Source organism: Oncorhynchus kisutch, linkage group LG18 (genome assembly GCF_002021735.2).
Source record: "Oncorhynchus kisutch isolate 150728-3 linkage group LG18, Okis_V2, whole genome shotgun sequence".
Lineage (NCBI taxonomy): Eukaryota > Metazoa > Chordata > Actinopteri > Salmoniformes > Salmonidae > Oncorhynchus > Oncorhynchus kisutch.
In genome coordinates this window covers 72,639,732-72,664,981 of record NC_034191.2, presented here as the reverse complement: position 1 = coordinate 72,664,981, position 25,250 = coordinate 72,639,732, and the positions used below count along the sequence as shown (strand labels likewise).

The window sequence follows — 25,250 nt, the reverse complement described above, 5'->3', positions numbered from 1 at the left end:
GCTTATCAAGGGTTCCTGGTAGAGCACAGACCGTGACCTGGTTGCTGCTGCCACCTGGGGATGGAGTGTTTAAGTGCATCCTGGTAGTGTGTTTGTCTATGTCCTAACACTAACCTTCCACCCATATCATAACACGAATCAAGCTAGACTTTAACATACATGGAGAAAGGGGGATTGCAAAATGAGTTTATTGTATTAAATGGTTGTCATTGGCTTAACTTGGTATAAACTAGTTACATCCAAACTAATGATGACACGGCTGGGAAAGAAGCCGACCAACTATGAGAGCAAGCACCTTACCTCTAAATCCAGAACATCTCGTGGAACAGGTATTGTCTCACTGGTAAAGTCTGCTGGGATGGGGATGTTTGATTTGACAACCTCATTTTCCAAGAACCCTAGTAGAAATGAGCCCAATGTTTATAGAGGGGATGTTCTAGGTATTTATTTAGAAGGGGCATTTGTCCAGGGTCCTATTTAAATCTTCCTTTAAAAAACACATACTTACGAAGAATTCTCTCCATCTCCTCACATTTCTTCACCTCCTTCACAAATCGGCGCTGAAAGGCGACTGTTCCAGGATTTAGCTAAAACATATGAAAATATATACTTAAATTGGTTGACATTTGTTAGGTGTTAGTAGCCTCGGTTGCAGTTTAAATAATGATTTCAGTGTAAACTATTTTCTCATATTCTGTGTGAAGTGTTTACCTTCAATTGAAATCAAAAACTCACACTGAACTAAGTACTGTAACCAAACTGAATAGCTCTGGGTTGAAGTTCTCATGTACAGATCTAAACTCAGCTTCCCCTCCCACCACATATATTATCAATCGCGTTCTAATACGATCAGTTATGTAATTGCATTAAAGTAAGTATGCGTAAAAGTAACGGTTTGTTTTTGCATGGTGAATGTGTAATTGTTGGTTTGTGCACAAACATAATGAAATATTTTTTGGGAAGGCTTTTTACAGGCAAAATATATTAACCTTAATGTGAGAGGGGAATCAATAGACCTACACATGTATGACACGTGTATCTCCACGTTTCACATGTTATTTGTCATTGGAACGCACAAGAATTTGGATAGGTTCAACTTTTTCCTTTAATGACTCCATATTATTTCAACTTACAGTGTTAATGACTCTATTTTATTTAAATTTACAGTGTTAAAACTCTATATTATTTCAACTTACAGCAATGTGTCAATATTAAGCCAGTGTACATGGTGGAATCAATATGTAATAGACTGGCATGCAGTTAAATGGATTTGACCTTCATACCATTAGCCATACTGTGCTCGGTTTAATTTGGGCTATTTCAACTACAAAGGTCTGTGTTTATTTTATTTTGTTAACTTCTACTAATACCTAATACTTGAAAAATATTGAAAAAGTCATACGGGTTTAAAAAAAAGTCATACGGGTTTAAAAAAAAGTCATAGGGGTTTAAAAAAAAGTCATACGGGTTAGACGATTAGCCTCAAATGTAAAAAACTTTCCGTTAACATAGTTTAGTTATGTACCACATTTCTATAAGTTTCACTGGAAATGTGATTGTTTATACTCACATCTTTAAATTGCACCAGTCCTAGATGCCCAAGCTCATTGATGCAGTTGTGAGCTGACTCAGTTTGGAAAAACAGCTGGACAAGACACATCTCTTCACTCCGAAAAAAGGAATCCATATTTTAGTCAAACCTGTCCTGATTTGCCTTATCCTATAACAAAACCACGTGTTGTGCTCTTGGAATAAGAACCTTCACAGCAAGCACCTCACATTTCTGATACAGGCTAGACTACCCTTCAATGTGTCTTTTGAAGGGCAGCCCAAACATGAAATGGAAAGAGTGGTTGTGTCATCAGGATCAATAATGACACTGCTGCTGTGGTACTCACCAACACCACATAATATACTGAGCCTGTGGGCTGAGTGAGCCATAGCCATTTAATAAGCCATTGAATAAGTAAGCCATGTTATAAACCAGGTTATAAACCATGTTATAAACCATGTTATAAACCATGTTATAAACCACGTTATAAGCCATGTTATAAACCATGTTATAAACCATGTTATAAACCACGTTATAAGCCACGTTATAAACCACGTTATAAACCATGTTATAAACCATGTTATAAGCCATAAGCCATGGGGCGGCAGGGTAGCCTAGTGGTTCGAGCGTTGGACTAGTAACCGGAAGGTTTCTGCTACTGAAAGACAGTGCCATAATAATCAGTGTTTTTAATTTAAAGACAGTGCCATAATAATCAGTGTTTTTAATTTAAAGACAGTGCCATAACAATCCGTGTTTAGAATGTAAAGCTTTTTTAGAAATGGTATAATTGTGAATCTGGGATATAATTTGTTAAGAATAACATGACTTGGAAATAATCAATTGAAACATGGATTGGTAAAATGTTTATCTGTATTCTCCGGCTACCCTTCTGATCTGTGTAAAAGAGCACATAAGGCCTGCATTTGAAGATATTTTTTTAAATATAAGAATTGTAATAATTCTAATTTCTTTAGGCTTAATTGTCTTAATTTCCATGTTAACAAAATAAAGTTTTGGCTTGGTCTCATAGGTGATAGGCTTTATACAGGATTAGTAACTGTCGCGTTATAACGTGTCCTTCCAGGGTACAATCGGAATCCCCTCCCCACACATATTTTATTTATAAGGGGTTATATTGCCCCTCCATAGCAAAGCGTGCTTCAATGATGGGGGTGGTCTCGCGTCATGTGATCCCCAAGCTTCACCGAAGTCCTTTGTTGATGGTGATACACAAAACCTCACTAGGACATTGTCTGGGTAAATTGCTACAACAACACAATATATTTTCGCCTTTGCGCTGGGATTGTGTTGATGAAGGAGGGACATTTTAACAAGGGATATTTTCCGCTGGGATAAAATAGAGAAAGGCAAGCACGTCAAAGGTAAAGGCGACACTCAAAATAGCCCATGATCGCACACCCTATCTGTACGGCGGTCAGTCGAGCGGCCAGTAGAGTCAACCCGACATTTGGTTTATGCAATTTGTGTGCTAAAGTCCGAGATAATGGTGTTTTTTCTATGGCTATCCTGGGAGAAAATCCCCTTTTTGCGTTGGAGATGAAACCTTTTTTTTAGCCGTGGGTGAAACCGTTTGCAAATAACATCGCGTTTTGTTCGTTGGGTGTCCATACACATCTGGTGGATTCGTTGAAATATTTCTGCAATTTAAAAAAAGCATAGGTTAGGAAACATAGAAAACGACAGTGTGCCTATTCTACACAGCATTGTAAGCATCATGTCCAGAGGATATCCCCTCTCATCTCACGGACCCTCGGCAGGCCGTTTTCTCTCCTTGGTCCTCTGCCTTTTGGCCGTCTCTACACTGCCTGGAGCACAAGCTTCATACTCTCAGAGCAGCGAATGTGTCTCGGGAAAAGGCAAGGGCTGCCTAGGTGAGTATCAACACATTTACTTTATCACTTCACTTTGACAAAACAAGTTCTTATAGGGAAATAATTTGGGTTTATCCAACACTTTATGTGTTTTTGCTACATAGGACCCTGGAGGTAGGTTATCTCTCCTTGCTGAATGAACGCTGCTCGGTAATTGGCCATCCTTGACCAGCAGACAAAGAACATCATGCTCACTTAGTCGGAATTAGTCGGAAATACGGCACTGAGTGGCCCTGCTTCATACTCGGAATCACTGTGGATCAATGCATGTTTTTTGAGAAAATAGATTGGATAGGCCTATGTGTATTTGGAGGATGCCTCGATCTGTCCCCTCTGATGAGGTGCATGCAGGGAAATAATTTCCATCTGTGAACCCCACCCTGGATTGTGCTGCTCTCTTTGGTTGTGTTTCATTATTAAATGGAAACTGCCAGTGCTCAGTTTCCTGCGTAGGAGTAAGGACTTTTGTTTGTATACAGTGTCATCATTGGTCAATTTGGGGGGTGGGGTTCCACCATCAGGATGATCGGGATGGAAGACAACATTCAGTGTGACTTTCAATCAATCACATTTATTTATAAAGGACTTTTTACATCATGAGATGTCACAAAGTGCTTATACAGAAACCCAGCCTAAAACCCCAGACAGCAAGCAATGCAGATGTCGAAGCATGGTGGCTAGGAAAAACTCCCAGGACCCAGGAACCTAAATCAAATCAAAATCAAATCAAATGTTATTGGTCACATACACATGGTTAGCACATGTTATTGAGAGTGTAGCGAAATGCTTGTGATTTTAGTTCCGACAGTGCAGCAATATCTAACAAGTAATATCTAACAATTCCACAACAGATACCTAATACACACAAATCTAAGTAAAGTAATGGAATAAGAATATATACATGTAAATATATAGATGAACAATGACAGCAGCATAGGCTAAGATGCAATAGATGGTACAAAATACAGTATATACGTATGAGATGAGTAATGCAAGATATGTAAACATTATACAAGTGGCATTATTAAAGTGACTAGTGTTCCATTTATTAAAGTGGCCTAGGAATAAATCTAGAGAAGAACCAGATTTGACCTATGGTTTGGCCTATGCTTGATGACATTAGAGATGAATGGAAACACAATGTGGATATATTTTGCCCTGAGTGTTCCTATGGCATCTGTTTTTAATGGAGGCATATATGTATGGTATTCGTTAAGTAACCTAGGGTTTTACTTTTCATTTCAAAGTATACGATTTATAAAGAAAAGCATGTCGGCATAGCTTTCCTGATAAAACCAATCGTCGTTGTTTTCCTCATGTTAAGCTATTTGTTTACTTTCGCTACTCACCCGATTCACTTCCTTCAATAAACAGAGCCATTCCTTTTCCCTGTGGTCCTGGTTGTTCTTCACTGCTCATGAAAACAACCTATAATTGGGTGCTAATCAGGCTCAGAAAACCCCATAGCAGATGTGACCTTAGCAACCATAAATCTCCCAGATATAAAGGGTAAAATTCCTTTCAGAATTTAATGGAAAATACAAGCACCATATTTCCTGCCTTTTTTCGGTGTGTTTATCTTTTCCATCATTTTCAGGTTGAGGCATTTAGCTGGATCTAGGTCACACAACTGATCATGTGGGACGTGGATTAAGCTTGACCTGACATTAGACTACTTCTAAAAAATATCTGACAAAATTTACATTTTGGAGTTAACTGTCCCTTTAAACACAGTGAATTGTGGCATTTCCCCACTTCCACTGAGACACACTGGTTGAATTCAGTGGAAGCATGGTTGTTGTGAACCTGCACTGCTGCTCTGCTGTAGCCCAGTTGGTAGAGCATGGTGCTTGCAACAGCAGGGTTGTCCGTTTGATTCCCACGGGGGACCAGTGAAATAAAATGTGTGCATTCACTACTGTAAGTCGCTCTGGATAAGAGCATCTGCTAAATGACTAAAATGTCTCTGAAGAACAAATATTGGTAAAACAGCAATAATTACCATACTTACATTACTAATGCTGCTATAGTGCTGGTCAGGATCAATGCTGTTTGACTGAATTCTAGGCCTGGTCCTGCTCAAATAAAATAAAATGTTATTGGTCACATACACGTGTGCAGCAGATGTTATTGCGGGTGTGGAGAAATGCTTTTAAATACTATCTTGACTACTGCAGTGTTTTGAAGACTTCTGATCCTATACAGTGGTGCTCTTTCTTGATTACAGAGGAGTTTTAGGTCAGGACCCGTATTTAAATCGTCTAGCTTCAGGACCCCCAGGGCGTGACTTTAATGAGGAAATGAGCCGTTTGATCAATAGTCCTCCATGTACAGGGTGACTGAGATGGGGGATAGCTGCCTTTATAACAGAGACTGGGACCATTGCTTGAGTAACATTTTTACATTTGAGTAATTTAGCAGACGCTCTTATCCAGAGCGTTTTTACAGTAGTGAGAGCATACATTTTCATACTTTCTTTGTACTGGTCCCCCACAACCCTGTAGTTGCAAGTGACATACTCTACCAACTGAGCTACACAGGACTGCCTATCAGTAACAGACTGGTCTATTGAGAAGAGGAGCTAATTGTTAGGAATGGCTGATGATAATCTTTGACCTGGAACTACTTTGCCTCCCATTTGTTCAAAGGTTGGGTTATTAGACCCTGTGGCGCGTTTACCTGTCTCAAGCTATTGGATTAGCAGCATACTATTGCCTTCCTGGTTTTAGACCCTCTTCTTACAGAGAAGGTCTTGGGAATAAGACTCTTGGGAATAAGATAACACAGAGCTCCTATTGCAGATCATATGTGTTGAAAATGTTTCTCTCTCATGGGGACTGGCAACGAGAACAGAAGGGAACTTCAGGTCAAACCTCAGTGCAGTAGGATTCTTCCATTCCCATCACCTCTCCTTTTCTCTCTCTTTCTTTCTTTCCCTCTCTCCTATGTTTCTCTTCCTCGCTCTCTCTGCACCCCCCCCCCCAACCCCCACCCTCTAAAACTCACAGGCCAGGGGTTTTTCCAATGTCCTGCCAGTTGATAGGAAGGCTAGGAGATAACGCTGTTGACCCCAGGAGGATGTAAATGGCTGCTGTCCAACCTGCCTGGAAGGCTGGGAAGGCCTTCTCACTCCTCCATTACAACTCTGTTTACCTTTCCTCCAGAGTCAAACACTCTCCCTCAGGGTGTCCATGAATCTAGAGTAGTTCTAGTACAACAATCATTTCCCACTCCTGCTGTAGTTATCAAAGCTAGGGAAAAAACAAAATATACTGCAACTGCATGTCAACAGGGGGAATTAAACAGTTTACTGAAAGCCTACCGGTTGTACAGCACTTGGCTTTGTTTTCACTAAATATCAGGATTACGTAACACATAATTCCGTACACATTGTGATGGCATACCTGGCTCTGTGCTGGTAAGCATACCTTGGCTACCTGAAATCCTCATCAATCCTATCAGTGATGCTTCTTACACATAATGTGCTTCAGCTCCCGATGAAAGATTCTCACATTGCCTTCTCCTCCAATCTTTTCTGCTCAACTATCTAGGTCCCCGTTGATCGTACTTGGCTTTGGACTCCCGTGATCATGTAATGCCAAGGAATTTGTAAATGAGGGCCAAATGGTCCGAATTACTAGTGGCTAAATTTCTCAGTCCAGTTATACTGGGCAGAGACTGTAGCACAATGCTCATAGCACTGTCTTTCTCAATGATGTGTAGCTAAGCTCTCTCGGTACCCGATCTCTCATTAGTAGACCCATTGACGAAGTGATGAGATTACTACTATTGATGTGTTGTGGTGAAGCAGTCCGGTGGCTACGTGCTGCTAACGACCCGCATCTTCACTCTTTTAGTGCCATTGATTTTTGCTTCTTCCTCTGGCAAATACTGCCCAGTATGAGATATGTTCAAGTATATTTCTGGCTAAAGGGGAAGCTTGTTATTGGCTTTGGAGCATATACAAGTGATGAAAGTCATTACTGGAAGGAGTGTCTGTGAACTCTTGAGTTGCCAGCAGTTAATTACTGGATTTTTAGCCTGGAATCCTAACTGATTTACTCAGTTTCATGGTGAAACAAAGCATATTGATTTGGAATCCAGGCTAACTGTATTTAAGGTAAGATACAAATGAGGGAAAATACTGTGTTTGTGTACAAATGTGAGTGGGAAGTTGAGGGTGTGTTTTGGAACATGAATTATACGAGCATAGCTATACAGGGTTTTTCATTTCATATACTCTTAGTAAAAAAAGAGTTTAGGCTCAATTATTCATGTGTTATTCTCAAAGATAGAAAAGCTATATCACATGGATACTAGTAGACTATACTAGATACATTGTCAAAAATATTTAGATGGTTTTATTGTAAACTGGAAAATATATCTCTACTTTATTTCTTTGTAAAATAATGGTATTTCACTGCCTTGCTGATAAGAACACCTTTATTTTTTACAGATGCGTCTGAGAAGAAGAGTGACCTGAGAGTGTGTGATGCTGTAACATGTCGTTACGGTGGAACCTGCCGAGAGAACGGGCCTGACCTGAAATGTGTCTGCCAGTTCCATGTAAGTAACACAGTGGGAAAAATGCTATCATGTTCTCTGTTGTGAAATAAGACTGCCATCACCATGAGTAAGAAAGCAAGCAGGAATGGCTTATCCAAATGTGGCACAACCCTTTGCCATCCGTTAGCATGGCGTTTGCTTATAAATTATTTCTGAAGTCTATGGGCATTTAAAATGTTATGTGCGCTTTCAGGTTTCTGTCCTCAGAAATTGTTAGGTCTAGGCTATCATGGTTCAGTAACTGTAACACCCTACCATTACCCGTTGTGTTCCAGTGCTCTAAGAAGTACATCTCTGTTTGTGGGTCCAACGGAGACACCTTCCAGAACGAGTGCTTCATGAGGAGAGCAGCATGCAAGCAGCAGAAGTCCATATCACAGGTCTCTGAAGGGGCCTGCTCTACCGGTGAGTGTCAGGATGCAGCAGACTGATCACTTTTTTCTCACTCTAAACTGTCCCTAGTCATTGCCTTATTACTCATTTAGATTAAGCTGAAACTAACTCATTTTCTATGCTCTAACTCACAGATGGCAGTTCCGGATCAGGCGACGGAGGTATTGTGCTGTAACTTGTTCCTGCTTCACTTGAATACGTTGGACTTGCCAACCCATGTTACAATGTTACAGAAAGAGCTTGCTAAAAGAAAAGCTTTGCAAATCCAAACACTAATGGAACAATATTAACTTTGTTGACAGCTAACAGCACATTTCTGTTTTACTCCTTTCCTACAGATGATGAAGGATCAGGCACAGGCAGAGGGAAAAAGCCTACAAAATGTGGCACCTGCAAGTTTGGAGCAGAATGCGATGTGGACTCTGAGGATATCTTGTGAGTACTTTCTTCTGGAATTACACCCTTTACAGAAAGACTTCACTGTATGTTGCCTATAAAATAAATCAGGCAATGTTTTTTAGAACCCAATTCATACAGGCCCATTTTTGCCTCATCCTTTCCAGGAAAAGCTTTTTATATCTCCCGTGCACATGCCGGCACGTTTAGGAGTGTGACTCGACATGGGCTGATGTGGTGGATTTGAATAAATCCATGTATTATACACCAACTCAAAGAAATCCATTATGTTTTAGGCAGGTCCTAAGAAACATTATAAGACTAATAAAATGTATTTTTATAAGATTAGAATGGCATATTTTGAGTTGAATTATGTTACTGGTCTGTGCATCCTATAGGATACATGGCTGTATCCATGCACAGGAAATCAATAGTTATTTAGTTCATTAAACAGACAAGACTTACCCTGATCACAGTAAACACACATATATTTTTTACAGTAGGCTAAGACTTTAATGAAATATAACAGAATAAAATACAAATAATACATTTCACATACAACTTACATCACGGCAGCAGTGGAACTGCAGTGGAACTGCAGTGGAACTGCAGTGGAATAAATAAATAAAAGTGATATTTTGAAACTGAACCCATGCTTTTATTATCCAGGTTTTGTATATCTGTTGTATATTTTCAACAGCATGTGAATTTCGTGTTTATATTTCACAAACTCTGCAGGCTTTTGGAGTTGCTCGGGCTAAATAAGAGACCCACAGTTGAGTTAGGCTACATTACAGGATGATAAATGTTTCTGATCAGTGATAGACCTACAGTTGAGTTAGGCTACATTACAGGATGCTAAATGTTTCTGATCAGTGATAGACCTACAGTTCATTTAGGCTACATTACAGCATGATAAATGTTTCTGATCAGTGATAGATGAGCTATACCACCTCCACCTATACCACCTCCACCTATACCACCTCCACCTATACCACCTCCACTTATCTGCCAAGCCAGAGAATTAACCAAATATACAGATGGATATTCAGTGAAGCAAAATCACAATGATTGATTTAGACAAGTCACAGGATTTTGGTCAGGAGAAGGCCTAGGCCTCTAAGCGACTGTGAGTGAAGAGAAAAATGATCCACTTGTTAAGTTACATAACATGCTGGCAAAATGTTCTGACCAGTGCTAATGAATGAACCAACTAGACAAGGTGATCACGAGCAGCACTCACCTCAACTTAGCTAACATTTCCACAGCCTAATTGTTGCCTAACTAATATCCAAACAGAGAATATTATGACATTGATTGATCCCCAGACTTGTCTCAAAGCAACACAAAATGGTGCTGAAATAGTTGCTATTGCTTCAAATGTATTATAACAATTAGATGACTATGGGAGTTTCAGTAACCAATAATTTGATGCCTTCAATTGCATTAGCCTACTTTATTCCAGTATTTTCGTCATTCAGTAATACTTATTCCCACAGTAATTATTTATGGATCCATCCAGTTGTGGTTAAGAAAACAGTGTGTGTGGTGACATGCCTTGCAAAGTTTACAACTGCCAGGAGGATAGTAGCAACGGGCGCTGCCTAGCAACCAGAGCATAGTGCGCGCCAATGCCGCTACATTTCATACTGAGCCATAGGCAGAACTTTATCGCAGTCATGGCTAGGTCAGTTTGCGGAAATAAAAGTTTTGGCTTTGATACCGGCAACACTGTTCAGATATAAAGAAAAGGTGGAAAAAAGTTGGTGGGATGCTAAAGTTGTTGGAAAAACGTATTGGTTTTAAAGGTATGTTATTGTGCAACCAGTAGTTTCTGAAAGGGGGACTTCTTTATTTGGGTCCCAATTATCTGAATCCTTAGTGACCGCTAGTCCTCCTTTCAAATCTTCTGTTGTTTTCTCCATATACTGGGGTCCTGGGTTGTCACATTCGATTCCATTTGATTGATGGTGTATGTTTAGAGCTTTTAATGTTGCAGTGTTAATACAGTGTTAATACAGTGTTAATGCAGTGTTAATACAGTGTTAATAAAGTGTTAATACAGTGTTAATACAGTGTTAATACAGTGTTAATGCAGTGTTAATGCAGTGTTAATACAGTGTTAATACAGTGTTAATGCAGTGTTAATACAGTGTTAATACAGTGTTAATACAGTGTTAATACAGTGTTAATACAGTGTTAATGCAGTGTTAATGCAGTGTTAATGCAGTGTTAATACAGTGTTAATGCAGTGTTAATACAGTGTTAATGCAGTGTTAATACAGTGTTAATACAGTGTTAATACAGTGTTAATGCAGTGTTAATGCAGTGTTAATACAGTGTTAATACAGTGTTAATGCAGTGTTAATACAGTGTTAATACAGTGTTAATACAGTGTTAATACAGTGCTAATGCAGTGTTAATGCAGTGTTAATACAGTGTTAATACAGTGTTAATGCAGTGTTAATACAGTGTTAATACAGTGTTAATACAGTGTTAATACAGTGTTAATACAGTGTTAATGCAGTGTTAATGCAGTGTTAATGCAGTGTTAATACAGTGTTAATGCAGTGTTAATACAGTGTTAATGCAGTGTTAATGCAGTGTTAATACAGTGTTAATACAGTGTTAATACAGTGTTAATACAGTGTTAATGCAGTGTTAATGCAGTGTTAATACAGTGTTAATACAGTGTTAATGCAGTGTTAATACAGTGTTAATACAGTGTTAATACAGTGTTAATACAGTGTTAATACAGTGTTAATGCAGTGTTAATGCAGTGTTAATGCAGTGTTAATACAGTGTTAATACAGTGTTAATGCAGTGTTAATACAGTGTTAATACAGTGTTAATACAGTGTTAATGCAGTGTTAATACAGTGTTAATACAGTGTTAATGCAGTGTTAATACAGTGTTAATACAGTGTTAATACAGTGTTAATACAGTGTTAATACAGTGTTAATACAGTGTTAATACAGTGTTAATGCAGTGTTAATGCAGTGTTCATACAGTGATCATTAAACAGATGTTTATATAAATGTTTTTTTCGACACCCAGGTGCATGTGCAACATTGACTGCAGTGGCCATAATGACAACCCGGTGTGTGGAACAGACGGAAACTCCTACAGTGCCCCCTGTCACGTAAGAGAGGCATCGTGCTTGAAGCAGGTGAAGATTGACGTGAAGCATCTGGGGAGATGTCCAGGTAATGCCACATTTTCATCTTAAAATGTCATTTGGAAACATGTCATTTTATGTCCAATATACTGCATTTAGCCTGCATTGCACTGCATTATTATATTGTATTTTATTATAAAGAAGATTATTTCAGGGGGGCAAAACATTGGGCTTTCGATTGATTTCATTTATTTTTCACAGTCTCAGGGAAAGAGAACTAATCACAATTTTATATTTGACTGAGATTGTTAGTGTAGATGATATAAATCCTTCATGTTGAATACAATGTCCTGGATATCCTCCTCTGTGTTTCTTTTGCCAGTCCTGATATTCCTGATCCGTAGTGTGTTAATATAAACATCCCTCCTTCCAAGTGATGACCTTTCCCTGCATCACTCTACACAGCCAGTGACCTGTATGATGGCTAGTTAATGTCGAACTCTGATGCCTCTGTTGTGAACACAGGAAGGGCAATTCAAATATGATCCCCACTCCAATTGGTTGATCGATTCTCACTATGACCGTGCACTATGCTATGCTACAGTATACGGTGATAGCTAAGTCTATTAGGTTCACCCCTACTTATAACAGCGTTATACATGCTGATAGCTAAGTCTATTAGGTTCACCCCTACTTATAACAGCATTATACATGCTGATGGCTAAGTCTATTAGGTTCACCCCTACTTATAACAGCATTATACATGCTGATAGCTAAGTCTATTAGGTTCACCCCTACTTATAACAGCTTTATACATGCTGATAGCTAAGTCTATTAGGTTCACCCCTACTTATAACAGCATTATACATGCTGATAGCTAAGTCTATTAGGTTCACCCCTACTTATAACAGCTTTATACATGCTGATAGCTAGGTCTTTGCTGATGCCTGTATACTGAAAGATCTTTCCTTAAACTGAATTGGTTATGGCATTAAGGTTGAGATTGTTAAAGAAACTTGATCACATAAGATAGAAATGTGTGTGCCCTAATATCGGCCTGTTTCAACCTGTCTTGTGTGTTCAGTATAGGAACCTAACTAAGGAAGTAGGTCCCTATGGTTCGTTCTGTGCGCACAGCCAAGAGCTGACCGGCGTGACCTATGGTTTCCTATTATTCAGAAGAGAATGAACTGGTTCCTCTTAATCTACTGAAAGCAGAGCAGAGTGTTGTATCCTGCAACCCATTGATAAAGCTGTTGTCCTGGTATTTGTAACGGTTTTCTTCCGCCGAAAGGAGAGGAGGACCAAAATGTAGTGTGGTTAGTGTTCAACGTCTTTAATATAGACGATAACCGGGAACACTACCAAATACAAAACAACAAATGTGAAAACCGAAACAGTCCTATCTGGTGCAATGACACAAAGACAGAAGACAATCACCCACAAAATACCCAAAGAACATGGCTGCCTAAATATGGTTCCCAATCAGAGACAACGACAGACAGCTGCCTCTAATTGAGAACCAATCCAGGCAACCATAGACATACAAAACTACCTAGAAAGGAAACATAAACATAGAAGACCCCTAGACCCGACAAAACACATAAATCCCCCATGTCACGCCCTGACCTAACCAAAATAATAAAGAAAACAAAGATAACTAAGGCCAGGGCGTGACAGTATTAGCCTGTTGCTGAGCGAAAGGTTCATGCTTGTGTATGTGTAGGTGTGTATGTGTGAAACCATCTATCATCTGGGCAGACAACAAAAGGCGCTTGCTGGCTAATTTATGAGGAACTATGTCTAGAGTGATTTCCTGTTTCTCCACACACGTACACACACGATCATGTGTTTTGTATATGCTTGCATAAGACATCCGGATTATATAAGGTTCCTGCACTTCTTGTGTCATTTGAGCTCTCACCTTCCACCTCAGAGTGTAGGGTCGACCAGCTCCATTATTACAATTCTTAACAAAATAAAGGTTGATTGTTTGAAGAAATAACAAGGTCTCTCTTCATGAATTAGAATTTACACAACAGTTCATCTACCTACAACAGCGTTATACATGCTGATAGCTAAGTCTATTAGGTTCACCCCCACTTTAACTATGCCACTTTGTTTACATACTCATCTCATATGTTATACTGTACTCAATATCATCTACTGTATCTTGCCTATGCTGCTCTGTACCATCACTCATTCATATATCCTTATGTACATATTCCTTATCCCCTTACACTGTGTATAAGACAGTAGTTTTTTGGAATTGTTAGTTAGATTACTTGTTCGTTATTACTGTATTGTCGGAACTAGAAGCACAAGCATTTCGCTACACTCGCATTAACATCTGCTAACCATGTGTATGTGACAAATAAATTTGATTTGATTTGATTTGACTTATAACAGCGTTATACATGCTGATAGCTAAGTCTATTAGGTTCACCCCTACTTATAACAGCGTTATACAATGCTTGAGATTCAAATAAAAAAACCTGAGATTGTTCTTTCTTCTATACACTAATGTTACAATGCGAACATGACCCCAATCTCACACAGTTGGGATTTGGGGCACATTATTATGACCCAGGGACATTGGGCAACCAGCTGGTCAGAGAACTACAAAAATGTTTCTCCATTCTTATTAGAAAATCAGTTTAAAGCCATTTTTCCAATGTAGTTCTTTATCTGAGTGCGATGCCATACCACACAAATGTTATTTATTATTCAAATATATTTGAAATATGTCCCAAAATCTAAAAGATCAATTTACACAAATAATGAACTGTTTTGTCCCACATATCACATTAATCTAAACTTGAATAGAATGCATCCCACCGTGGAAACCTAATAACTAGTTATGGATGTTCCAATATTCCTATAGTATTCCTATAATGGAATTTCACATTGTATACAACCATGTTGCTATTATTTTCAACCATGATGATATTATTGGCAACCATGGTGATATTATTGGTAACCATGGTGATATTATTGGCAACCATGGTGATATTATTGGCAACCATGGTGTTATTGCATTCATTCCCAGATAGTAATTGTTGTGCACAGCCTGATATGTGTTTTAACAACATTTGTCATGTGACCCCTATGTACAGTACGTGTCTATCTCTTCTTAAAACAGTGCAGTTGGCCAAATGTTGCAGGAGGGCCATTAAATGCAGTGAAGCTGAAGCATGCCCGTGTCACCCTACATCTCAACAGGCCAAATTCCCCTCAAGTTAAACCCAGCCACTCACCACTTATCTGTCATTTGTTTCATTTGGTAATGCAAATGAGCATTGCAAATGATCGCATGCATTACAATAACTGTCTGTCAGAGTTACCAGCAGCCTCGTACGATGACTGGTCAACATAGAAACCCGCCATACCCCTCACATTGTGTCTATGGTCGCCTTATTGTCAATGAGCATCCTAAACAGTACTGTAGGTTATTAGTTTGTTATAGAAATGGTAGGTGTCTTACTGGTACAAAATCCACATCATATAACTGGTTTGTTGATCAACCACATTTATTTTTATGATGATGCTAGCTTACTGCAATTGCAAATTTTGGACATGTACTATATTAGAGTCAAAATAGTATTTCTATTCTATTCTTGAGGTGGAGCTGAAATGTATGTACATTCCTATCTCTATCAAGCCAGCACTGAGTAATGGGATGAGACCATAATGTGACCGCGTCACCGCTTGTTCCAGGCATAAAAATAATGTGGGGGCAGTTTTCAGGCCTCTTATGATCAGTTGTATAATCGTTGTGATTACAGTTCTCCAACTCCTAGAACAAAGAGCTGGAACACTGATTCCCCGAGTCACTCCAATTCAATTTCTCTTTACTTCTTACAGTAGAAAAACTATTTTTAAGGTAGCCTAATGAATTATTTCACATTTCAAATGCTGCTATCCCTTAAAGGGGAAGTAGATAAAGGGCCTTGTAGCAATACTGGGCAATGTCTGTGTTGCACTCACAAATATGTGTCTTGTTTTCAGAAAAAGGGCAGAAAAAAGACAAAGACGATGGTAGCAAAAGCAAGACTGATCTTTTTGGTAAGGCTGCTCCCATTTTCCACACTCTGTTATGATGTTGTTATGGTAGTTGATTTATCTCTCAGACCATGGTTCATGTTGTCTATATGGGAATAGTGATGTTATGCTGTTACATCACTTCAAATAATATTTCTGTTCGACGATACATTTCAGTTATATTTGATTTGCAAATGATGACAAGGCCTAGCTCACTCAATAAAATGTATATAAACAATATCAATGACCGCGATTTTATTTATACCTTTAAAGACACGGCAGACATAGGGGAGGATAGAGCTTATGGAGAGATCCTCACCCCGTGCACAGAGGACTACGCCAACTTCTGTGAACACGGCCAATGTGAAATCAAGTATAGCATCCCCACATGCCGGTAAGATAATGTGGTGTCCTTTTTGTTTTTACTTACCTGCATATCGTCGCTGTCGAATGAAAACCTTGTAACTACATTTTTACAAATGTAAACATTTATTCAAAATAGTGTCTAATGTTTCATAATTGTATGTTTGTTAATGGGAAAATATGACAGTTTTTTCTGTTTTGAAAAGGATGTTTTCATCTGACAGCAGCGATGTGCTCTGTGTGCCTTTTCTTAATTCATAGGTAATTACTGTGTGTGTGTCATTTCTCAGTGAACACCTGGTAATTTCTGTATCATGAAATTAAGTGCTACCTGGTTGGTTGACTTCTCAGGTGTGATTCAGGCTACACTGGCCAGCAGTGTGAGGAGATCCAAGACTTCAACATCCTGTACGTGGTTCCCAGTGGACAGAAACTCCACTACGTTCTCATAGCGGCCATCATCGGAGCCGTACAGATCGCCATCATCGTCGCCGTTGTCATGTGTTTCACAAGGTGGGTGTGTTCTCCAAAGTGACCTATGTGATCTTATTAGCACATTTATGATAGGCTTATAAAAGACAGAAACATGTCATCTGCTTATGTCATTTTTGTAAACAACATACAGTGGCATGAATTTGCAAGTCTTATGGAAGGTGCTATGCCAAATGTGTGTCATTTGAAAAAAGTGTATGCATACATACTATGCTAATTTTGTAATTCATTCCATATTTCTTTAAGTTCTACAGTTCAGAACACTGTACTTTAAGGGGCAGTCAAAATGTAGAGTTTGTTGTTATTCATTTGTTCTTTTTAAATAGGAGGTGTCCCAAAAACCAGAGGGGACGAAGATAAACGCAACACCTTGGACATTTTCCCTCTGGGACTTCATCCAGGATGATGTAGCAGTTTTTTTTTTAATGCATTTTGGATTGCACCACATGGATCGCATTTTGATATCTGTTGTTTTGTGCCTTCTTTATTTTAAAAGGACATTTATTATAATTTTTTTTATAATGGGGCCTTATTTTTCTCTCCCCTATGGACATTTGCAGCTCTTGCTGGTTTTTTGTCAGACTGCTGCATTATAATTTTTTTCAACGGGCAGAAAAAGGACAGCTATTTTTATCTGATCATCCATTGTTTGCAAGGTGGTGGTGGTGGTAGCTTTAGGCACACAAACATTGGACACCGAGCTTCAGCTTTAGTGACTTTCTCTCAGTACATTCGACTTCTTTGTTTATGTTTTGTTTTTACAAAATTCAACTATATACCAAATGCAGTTTTCTATAAATGAGGTATAAGCTGATGTGTACAGTTTGTTTTGGTTACTTTTCAATATATCATTCCGGGGATGGAACACTTTTTCCCACTAGGTACTAATTTAAATGTTTTTATATATAATTTGTTGTTTTTGATGTTCTGCTGTTGTTTGTATTGTTGGTAATGAAATAGTTGTAAACATATTTGATTGTAGATTCTGTATATTGCATGAGCTGTGAAAATGTGTTTAGTGATGTCGTTTCAGTGGTATTAAAATATCTGTGTTCCAAACGCTCATGTTGTCTTCATATGAGTACAAATGACAGAACCAGAATGTAGTTATATTCATGTCATGTTATTGTGATATTATTACATTTGTTTTATTATAGGATTGTAATATTGTTACAGTAGTAATGGGTTAATGTCAAACCCGGCTCATTTTTCAGATACAGTACATAACACAATATTATTACATATGTGCATATTACATAATACACACAATATTATTCTGATTCTGAGAACTACACTGGTTATTGGGTTACTTGCCATGTTGGGGAAGCTACTCTGAAAATATAGTTTACCAAGCTACCAATTACTTCACACTGAAAGAACTTAAGCTAGCCTAAAGCTCCCCTTAAGAAAAATATACTTTACTTAACTAACGTTACATTGAAAAAGTAGTTCACTACATCCAAACTACTATGTGATAAATGATCATATCGAAATCTGAAATGTCATAGACTGCAAATTGCAATAACAGATCACTCTGCATTTATTTTGCCTATTCAACCTATTAAATACCAAAACTATGATTCAAGTAAGAATTCGTCAGGTCTGCTGCTGAAACTATGAGCAGCGGGTCTGCTGCTGAAACTATGAGCAGCGGGTCTGCTGCTGAAACTATGATTCAGCAGGTCTGCTGCAGCAGGTCTGCTGCTGAAACTAGGATTCGGCAGGTCTGCTGCAGCAGGTCTGCTGCTGAAACTATGAGCGGTGGGTCTGCTGCTGAAACTATGATTCAGCAGATCTGCTGCTGAAACTATGAGCAGCGGGTCTGCTGCTGAAACTATGAGCAGCAGGTCTGCTGCTGAAACTATGAGCAGCAGGTCTGCTGCTGAAACTATGAGCAGCAGGTCTGCTGCTGAAACTATGATTCGGCAGGTCTGCTGCTGACGCTATGAGCAGCGGGTCTGCTGCTGAAACTGAGCAGCGGGTCTGCTGCTGAAACTATGATTCAGCAGGTCTGCTGCTGAAACTATGATTCGGCAGGTCTGCTTCTGAAACTATGATTCAGCAGGTCTGCTGCTGAGAATTAAGGGAAATTCTTGTCTACTTAACCCATCTTTATTTTATTTTTTGCAAAAGAAAATGTGTAGTTCCAGTAGTTGGATACACTGCAAAATAAGTAATTAACTACTGAAACCACTACCAAGATTTTAATTCAGTTAAACTACCACCAAACTACTGCAAAATGTAGTTAAATTACTAGTTGAACGACATGTAGTTCACTACTCCCCAACACTGGTTACTTGGTAGTGTAAAAAGCCATAACCTCAACATTAGAACCACAGTAAACACAAGAATCCAGCAGAGGTAGACAAAGCCACTTATTGTACAGTGTCTCTGTCATACAGTGCCTTCAGAAAGTATTCAGACCCCTTGACCTTTTCTATATTTTGTTACATTACAGCCTTATTGTAAAATTGATTAAATTGTATTTTTCCCACAATACCCCATAATACCCAACAATACCCACAATACCCCATAATACCCCAGTAGTTTATGTGTCGGGGGGCTGGGGTCAGTTTGTTATATCTGGAGTACTTCTCCTGTCCTATTCGGTGTCCTGTGTGAATCTAAGTGTGCGTTCTCTAATTCTCTCCTTCTCTCTTTCTTTCTCTCTCTCGGAGGACCTGAGCCCTAGGACCATGCCCCAGGACTACCTGACATGATGACTCCTTGCTGTCCCCAGTCCACCTGGCCATGCTGCTGTTCCAGTTTCAACTGACCTGAGCCCTAGGACCATGCCCCAGGACTACCTGACATGATGACTCCTTGCTGTCCCCAGTCTACCTGGCCATGCTGCTGCTCCAGTTTCAACTTCCACCTGACTGTGCTGCTGCTCTAGTTTCAACTGTTCTGCCTTATTATTATTCGACCATGCTGGTCATTTATGAACATTGAACATCTTGACCATGTTCTGTTATAATCTCCACCCGGCACAGCCAGAAGAGGACTGGCCACCCCACATAGCCTGGTTCCTCTCTAGGTTTCTTCCTAGGTATTGGCCTTTCTAGGGAGTTTTTCCTAGCCACCGTGCTTCTCCACCTGCATTGCTTGCTGTTTGGGGTTTTAGGCTGGGTTTCTGTACAGCACTTTGAGATATCAGCTGATGTACGAAGGGCTATATAAATAAATTTGGATTTGATTTGATTTGATAATGACAAAGTAAAACCAGGATTTTATAAATTTTGCTAATTTATTAAACCTAAAAACTAATATATCACATTTACATAAGTATTCAGTTAATTTGCCCAATACTTTGTTGAAGCACCTTTGGCAGCGATACAGACTCGATTCTTCTTGGGTATGGAGTTACAAGCTTGGCACACCTGTATTCGGGGAGTTTCTCACATTCTTCTCTGCAGATCCTCTCAAGCTCTGTCAGGGTGGATGGTGAGCGTTGCTGCACAGCCATTTTCAGGTCTCTCCAGAGAATTTTGATCAGGTTCAAGTCCGGGCTCTGGCTAGGCCACTCAAGGACATTCAGAGACTTGTCCCGAAGCCACTCCTGTGTTGTCTTGGCTGTGTGCTTAGGGTTGTTGTCCTGTTGGAAGTTGAACCTTCGCCCGAGTGTGAGGTCCTGAGCGGTCTGGAACAGGTTTTCATCAAGAATCTCTCCTGACTAATCTCCATGTCCCTGCCGCAGAAAAACATGATCCGGCCACCACCACAGCATGATGCTGCCACCACCATGATTCACGGTAGGTATGGTGCCAGGTGTCCTCCAGAAGTGATGCTTGAGGCCAAAGAGTTCAATTTTGATTTCATCAGACCAGAGAATCTCTTTTCTCATGGTCTGATAGTCTTTTGGTGCCTTTTGGCAAATCCCAAGCGGGTTGTCATGTGCCTTTTACAGAGGAGTGACTTCCATCTGACCACTAACATTAAGGTCTGATTGGTGGAGTGCTGCAGAGATGGCTGTCCTTCTGGAAGGTTCTCCCATCTCCACAGAGGAACTCTGGAGCTCTGTCAGAGTGACCATCCGCTTCTTGGTCACCTCCCTGATCAAGGCCCTTCTCCCCTGATTGTTCAGTTTGGTCGGGCAGCCAGCTCTAGGAAGAGTCTTGATGGTTTCAAACTTATTCCATTCAAGACTTATGGAGGTCACTGTGTTCTTGGGGACCTTCAATGCTGCAGGCATTGTTTGGTACCCTTCCCCAGGTTCTGGGCCTCAACACAATCCTGTCTCAAACCTCTACGGACAATTCCTTTGACCTCATGGCTTGTTTTTTGCTCTGACATTCACTGTCAATTCTGGGACCTTAGATAGACAGGTGTGTGCCTTTCCAAATCATGCTCAGTCAATTGAATTTACCACAGGTGAACTCTAATAAAGTTCTAGAAACAGCTCAATGACAATCAATGGAAACAGGGGGCATCTGTGCTCAAATTCGAGTCTCATAGGGAAGGGTCTGAATACTTATGTAAATAAGGTATTTATGTTTTAAAAAATGCAAAAATGTCTAAACACCTGTTTTCACGTTGGCATTATGCAGTATTGTGTGTAGAATGCTGAGGATATAAAAAAACTAAACAATTTTAGAATAAGGCTGAAACATAACAAAATGTGGAAAAAGACAAGGGGTCTGACAAGGGGTAGTAAAATGGCGCCGGAGCAGAAGTTTTACGTGGCCCCTACCGATTGTGTTTTTTTAGTTTGTTTATCTGAGTTGTTTGTAACTTATTTTTTTACTATTTTTGTACATAATGTTGCCGCTACCGCCTCTTATGACCAAAAATAACTTCTAGACATCAGGACTGCGAATTCCCACCACGGACTAGCAGAATCCTTTTTCTTCTTTCACGACTCTGACGAGCCCAAGGCGGAGGATATACAGCTCCCTCGGGAACAGGCCCGACCCCAGTGATCTGCGTGAAGAGGAGGCGGAGAAAGAGAGGCCCGGGGGGTGGGCTGCCTTCTGAGGGGTAGGCGGCGTTCGAATAAACTCTGGACCACCTATACTCCACACACAGAAACGCATACAAAGCTCTCCCTCGCCCCCCATTTGGCAAATCTGACCATAATTCTATCCTCCTGATTCCTGCTTACAAGCAGAAATTAAAGCAGGAAGCACCAGTTACTTGATCAATAAAAAGTGGTCAGATGAAGCAGATGCTAAGCTACAGGACTGTTTTGCTAGCACAGACTGGAATATTTTCCTGGATTCCTCCAATGGCATTGAGGAGTAAACCACATCTGTCATTGGCTTCATCAATAAGTGCATCTATGACGTCGTCCCCACAGTGACCGTACATACATACCCCAACCAGAAACCATGGATTACAGGCAGCATCCGCAATGAGCTAAAGGCTAGAGCTGCCGCTTTCAAGGAGTGGGACTCTAACCTGGAAGCTTATAAGAAATCCCGCTATGCCTCCCGGCAAACCATCAAACAGGCAAAGCGTCAATACAGGACTAAGATCAAGTCTTACTACACCGACTCTGACGCTTGTCGGATGTGGCAGGGCCTGCAAACCATTACAGACTACAAAGGTCAAGCATAGCCGAGAGTTGCCCAATGACACAAGCCTACAGGACGAGCTAAACTACTTCTATGCTCGCTTCGAGACAAATCATACTGAAACATGCATGAGAGCACCAGCTGTTCTGGATGACTGTGTGATTGCGCTCTCCGCAGCCGATATGAGTAAGACCTTTAGACAGGTCAACATTCACAAGGCTGCAGGGCCAGATGGATTACCAGGACGTGTACTGCGAGCATGTGCTGACCAACTAGCGAGTGTCTTCACTGACATTTTCAAACTCTCCCTGTCCGAGTCTGTAATACCAACATGTTTCAAGCAGACCACCATAGTGCCTGTGTCCAAGAACCCTAAGGTAACCTGCCTAAATGACTACCGACCCACAGCACTCAAGTCTGTAGCCATGAAGTGCTTTGAAAGGCTGGTAATGGCTCACATCAACACCATCATCCCAAAAACCTTAGACCCACTCCAATTTGCATACCGCACCAACAGATCCACAGATGATGCAGTGTCTATTGCACTCCACACTGCACTTTCCCACCTGGACAGAAGGAACACCTATGTGAGAATGCTATTCATTGACTACAGCTCAGCGTTCAAAAACATAGTGCCCTCAAAGCTCATCACTAAGCTAAGGACCCTGGGACTAAACACCTCCCTCTGCAACTGTATCCTGGACTTCCTGATGGGCCTCCCCCAAGTGGTAAGGGTTGGTAACAACACATCCGCCACACTGATCCTCAACACAGGGGCCCCTCAGGGATGAGTGCTTAGCCCCCTCCTGTACTCCCTGTTCACTCATGACTGCATAGCCAGGAACGACTCCAACACCATCATTACATTTGCTGATGACACAACAGTGGTAGGTCTGATCACCGACAACAACGAGACAGCCTATAGGGAGGAGGTAAGAGAACTGGCCTTGTGGTGCCAGGACAACAACCTCAACGTGATCAAGACAAAGGAGATGATTGTGGACTACAGGAAAAAGAGGACCGAGCACACCCCCATTCTCATCAACGGGGCTGCAGTGGAGCAGGTTGAGATCTTCAAGTTCCTTGGTGTCCACATCACCAACAAACTAACATGGTTCAAGCAACCGGTGCCCCCGCACATTGACTCTGTACCGGCACCCCCCTGTATATATTGACTCTGTACCGGCACCCCCCTGTATATAGCCTCCACATTGACTCTGTACCGGCACCCCCTGTATATAGCCTCCACATTGACTCTGTACCGGTACCCCCTGTATATAGCCTCCACATTGACTCTGTACCGGCACCCCCCTGTATATAGCCTCCACATTGACTCTGTACCGGCACCCCCTGTATATAGCCTCCACATTGACTCTGTACCTGTACCACCTGTATATAGCCTCCACATTGACTCTGTACCGGTACCCCCTGTATATAGCCTCCACATTGACTCTGTACCGGCACCCCCTGTATATAGCCTCCACATTGACTCTGTACCTGTACCACCTGTATATAGCCTCCACATTGACTCTGTACCTGTACCACCTGTATATAGCCTCCACATTGACTCTGTACCGGTACCCCCTGTATATAGCCTCCACATTGGCTCTGTACTGGTACCCCCTGTATATAGTCTCCACATTGACTCTGTACCGGCACCCCCCTGTATATAGCCTCCACATTGACTCTGTACCTGTACCACCTGTATATAGCCTCCACATTGACTCTGTACCGGCACCCCCTGTATATAGCCTCCACATTGACTCTGTACCTGTACCACCTGTATATAGCCTCCACATTGACTCTGTACCGGCACCCCCTGTATATAGCCTCCACATTGACTCTGTACCGGCACCCCCTGTATATAGCCTCCACATTGACTCTGTACCGGTACCCCCTGTATATAGCCTCCACATTGACTCTGTACCGGTACCCCCTGTATATAGCCTCCACATTGACTCTGTACCGGCACCCCCCTGTATATAGCCTCCACATTGACTCTGTACCTGTACCACCTGTATATAGCCTCCACATTGACTCTGTACCGGTACCCCCTGTATATAGCCTCCACATTGGCTCTGTACTGGTACCCCCTGTATATAGCCTCCACATTGACTCTGTACCGGCACCCCCTGTATATAGCCTCCACATTGACTCTGTACCTGTACCACCTGTATATAGCCTCCACATTGACTCTGTACCGGTACCCCCTGTATATAGCCTCCACATTGACTCTGTACCGGCACCCCCCTGTATATAGCCTCCACATTGACTCTGTACCGGCACCCCCTGTATATAGCCTCCACATTGACTCTGTACCTGTACCACCTGTATATAGCCTCCACATTGACTCTGTACCGGTACCCCCTGTATATAGCCTCCACATTGACTCTGTACCGGCACCCCCTGTATATAGCCTCCACATTGACTCTGTACCTGTACCACCTGTATATAGCCTCCACATTGACTCTGTACCGGCACCCCCTGTATATAGCCTCCACATTGACTCTGTACCTGTACCACCTGTATATAGCCTCCACATTGACTCTGTACCTGTACCACCTGTATATAGCCTCCACATTGACTCTGTACCTATACCACCTGTATATAGCCTCCACATTGACTCTGTACCTGTACCACCTGTATATAGCCTCCACATTGACTCTGTACCGGCACCCCCCTGTATATAGCCTCCACATTGACTCTGTACCTGTACCACCTGTATATAGCCTCCACATTGACTCTGTACCTGTACCACCTGTATATAGCCTCCACATTGACTCTGTACCGGTACCCCCTGTATATAGCCTCCACATTGGCTCCGTACTGGTACCCCCTGTATATAGCCTCCACATTGACTCTGTACCGGCACCCCCCTGTATATAGCCTCCACATTGACTCTGTACCTGTACCACCTGTAT

General features: G+C 41.0%; 1 protein-coding gene across 1 annotated transcript; it reads left to right on the top strand.

Annotated features, from left to right (window-relative positions):
• Positions 1-2,728: 2,728 nt before the first annotated feature.
• On the top strand, positions 2,729-17,877 carry LOC109909824 (tomoregulin-1). The gene is made up of 10 exons (XM_020508867.1): positions 2,729-3,447; positions 7,904-8,013; positions 8,289-8,418; positions 8,541-8,567; positions 8,745-8,841; positions 11,860-12,008; positions 15,929-15,985; positions 16,235-16,355; positions 16,676-16,837; positions 17,143-17,877. Exons 1-10 carry the CDS (start codon positions 3,291-3,293, stop codon positions 17,174-17,176), a joined length of 1,044 nt encoding a protein of 347 aa, XP_020364456.1. The 5' UTR covers positions 2,729-3,290; the 3' UTR covers positions 17,177-17,877.
• The last annotated feature ends 7,373 nt before the right edge of the window (positions 17,878-25,250 follow it).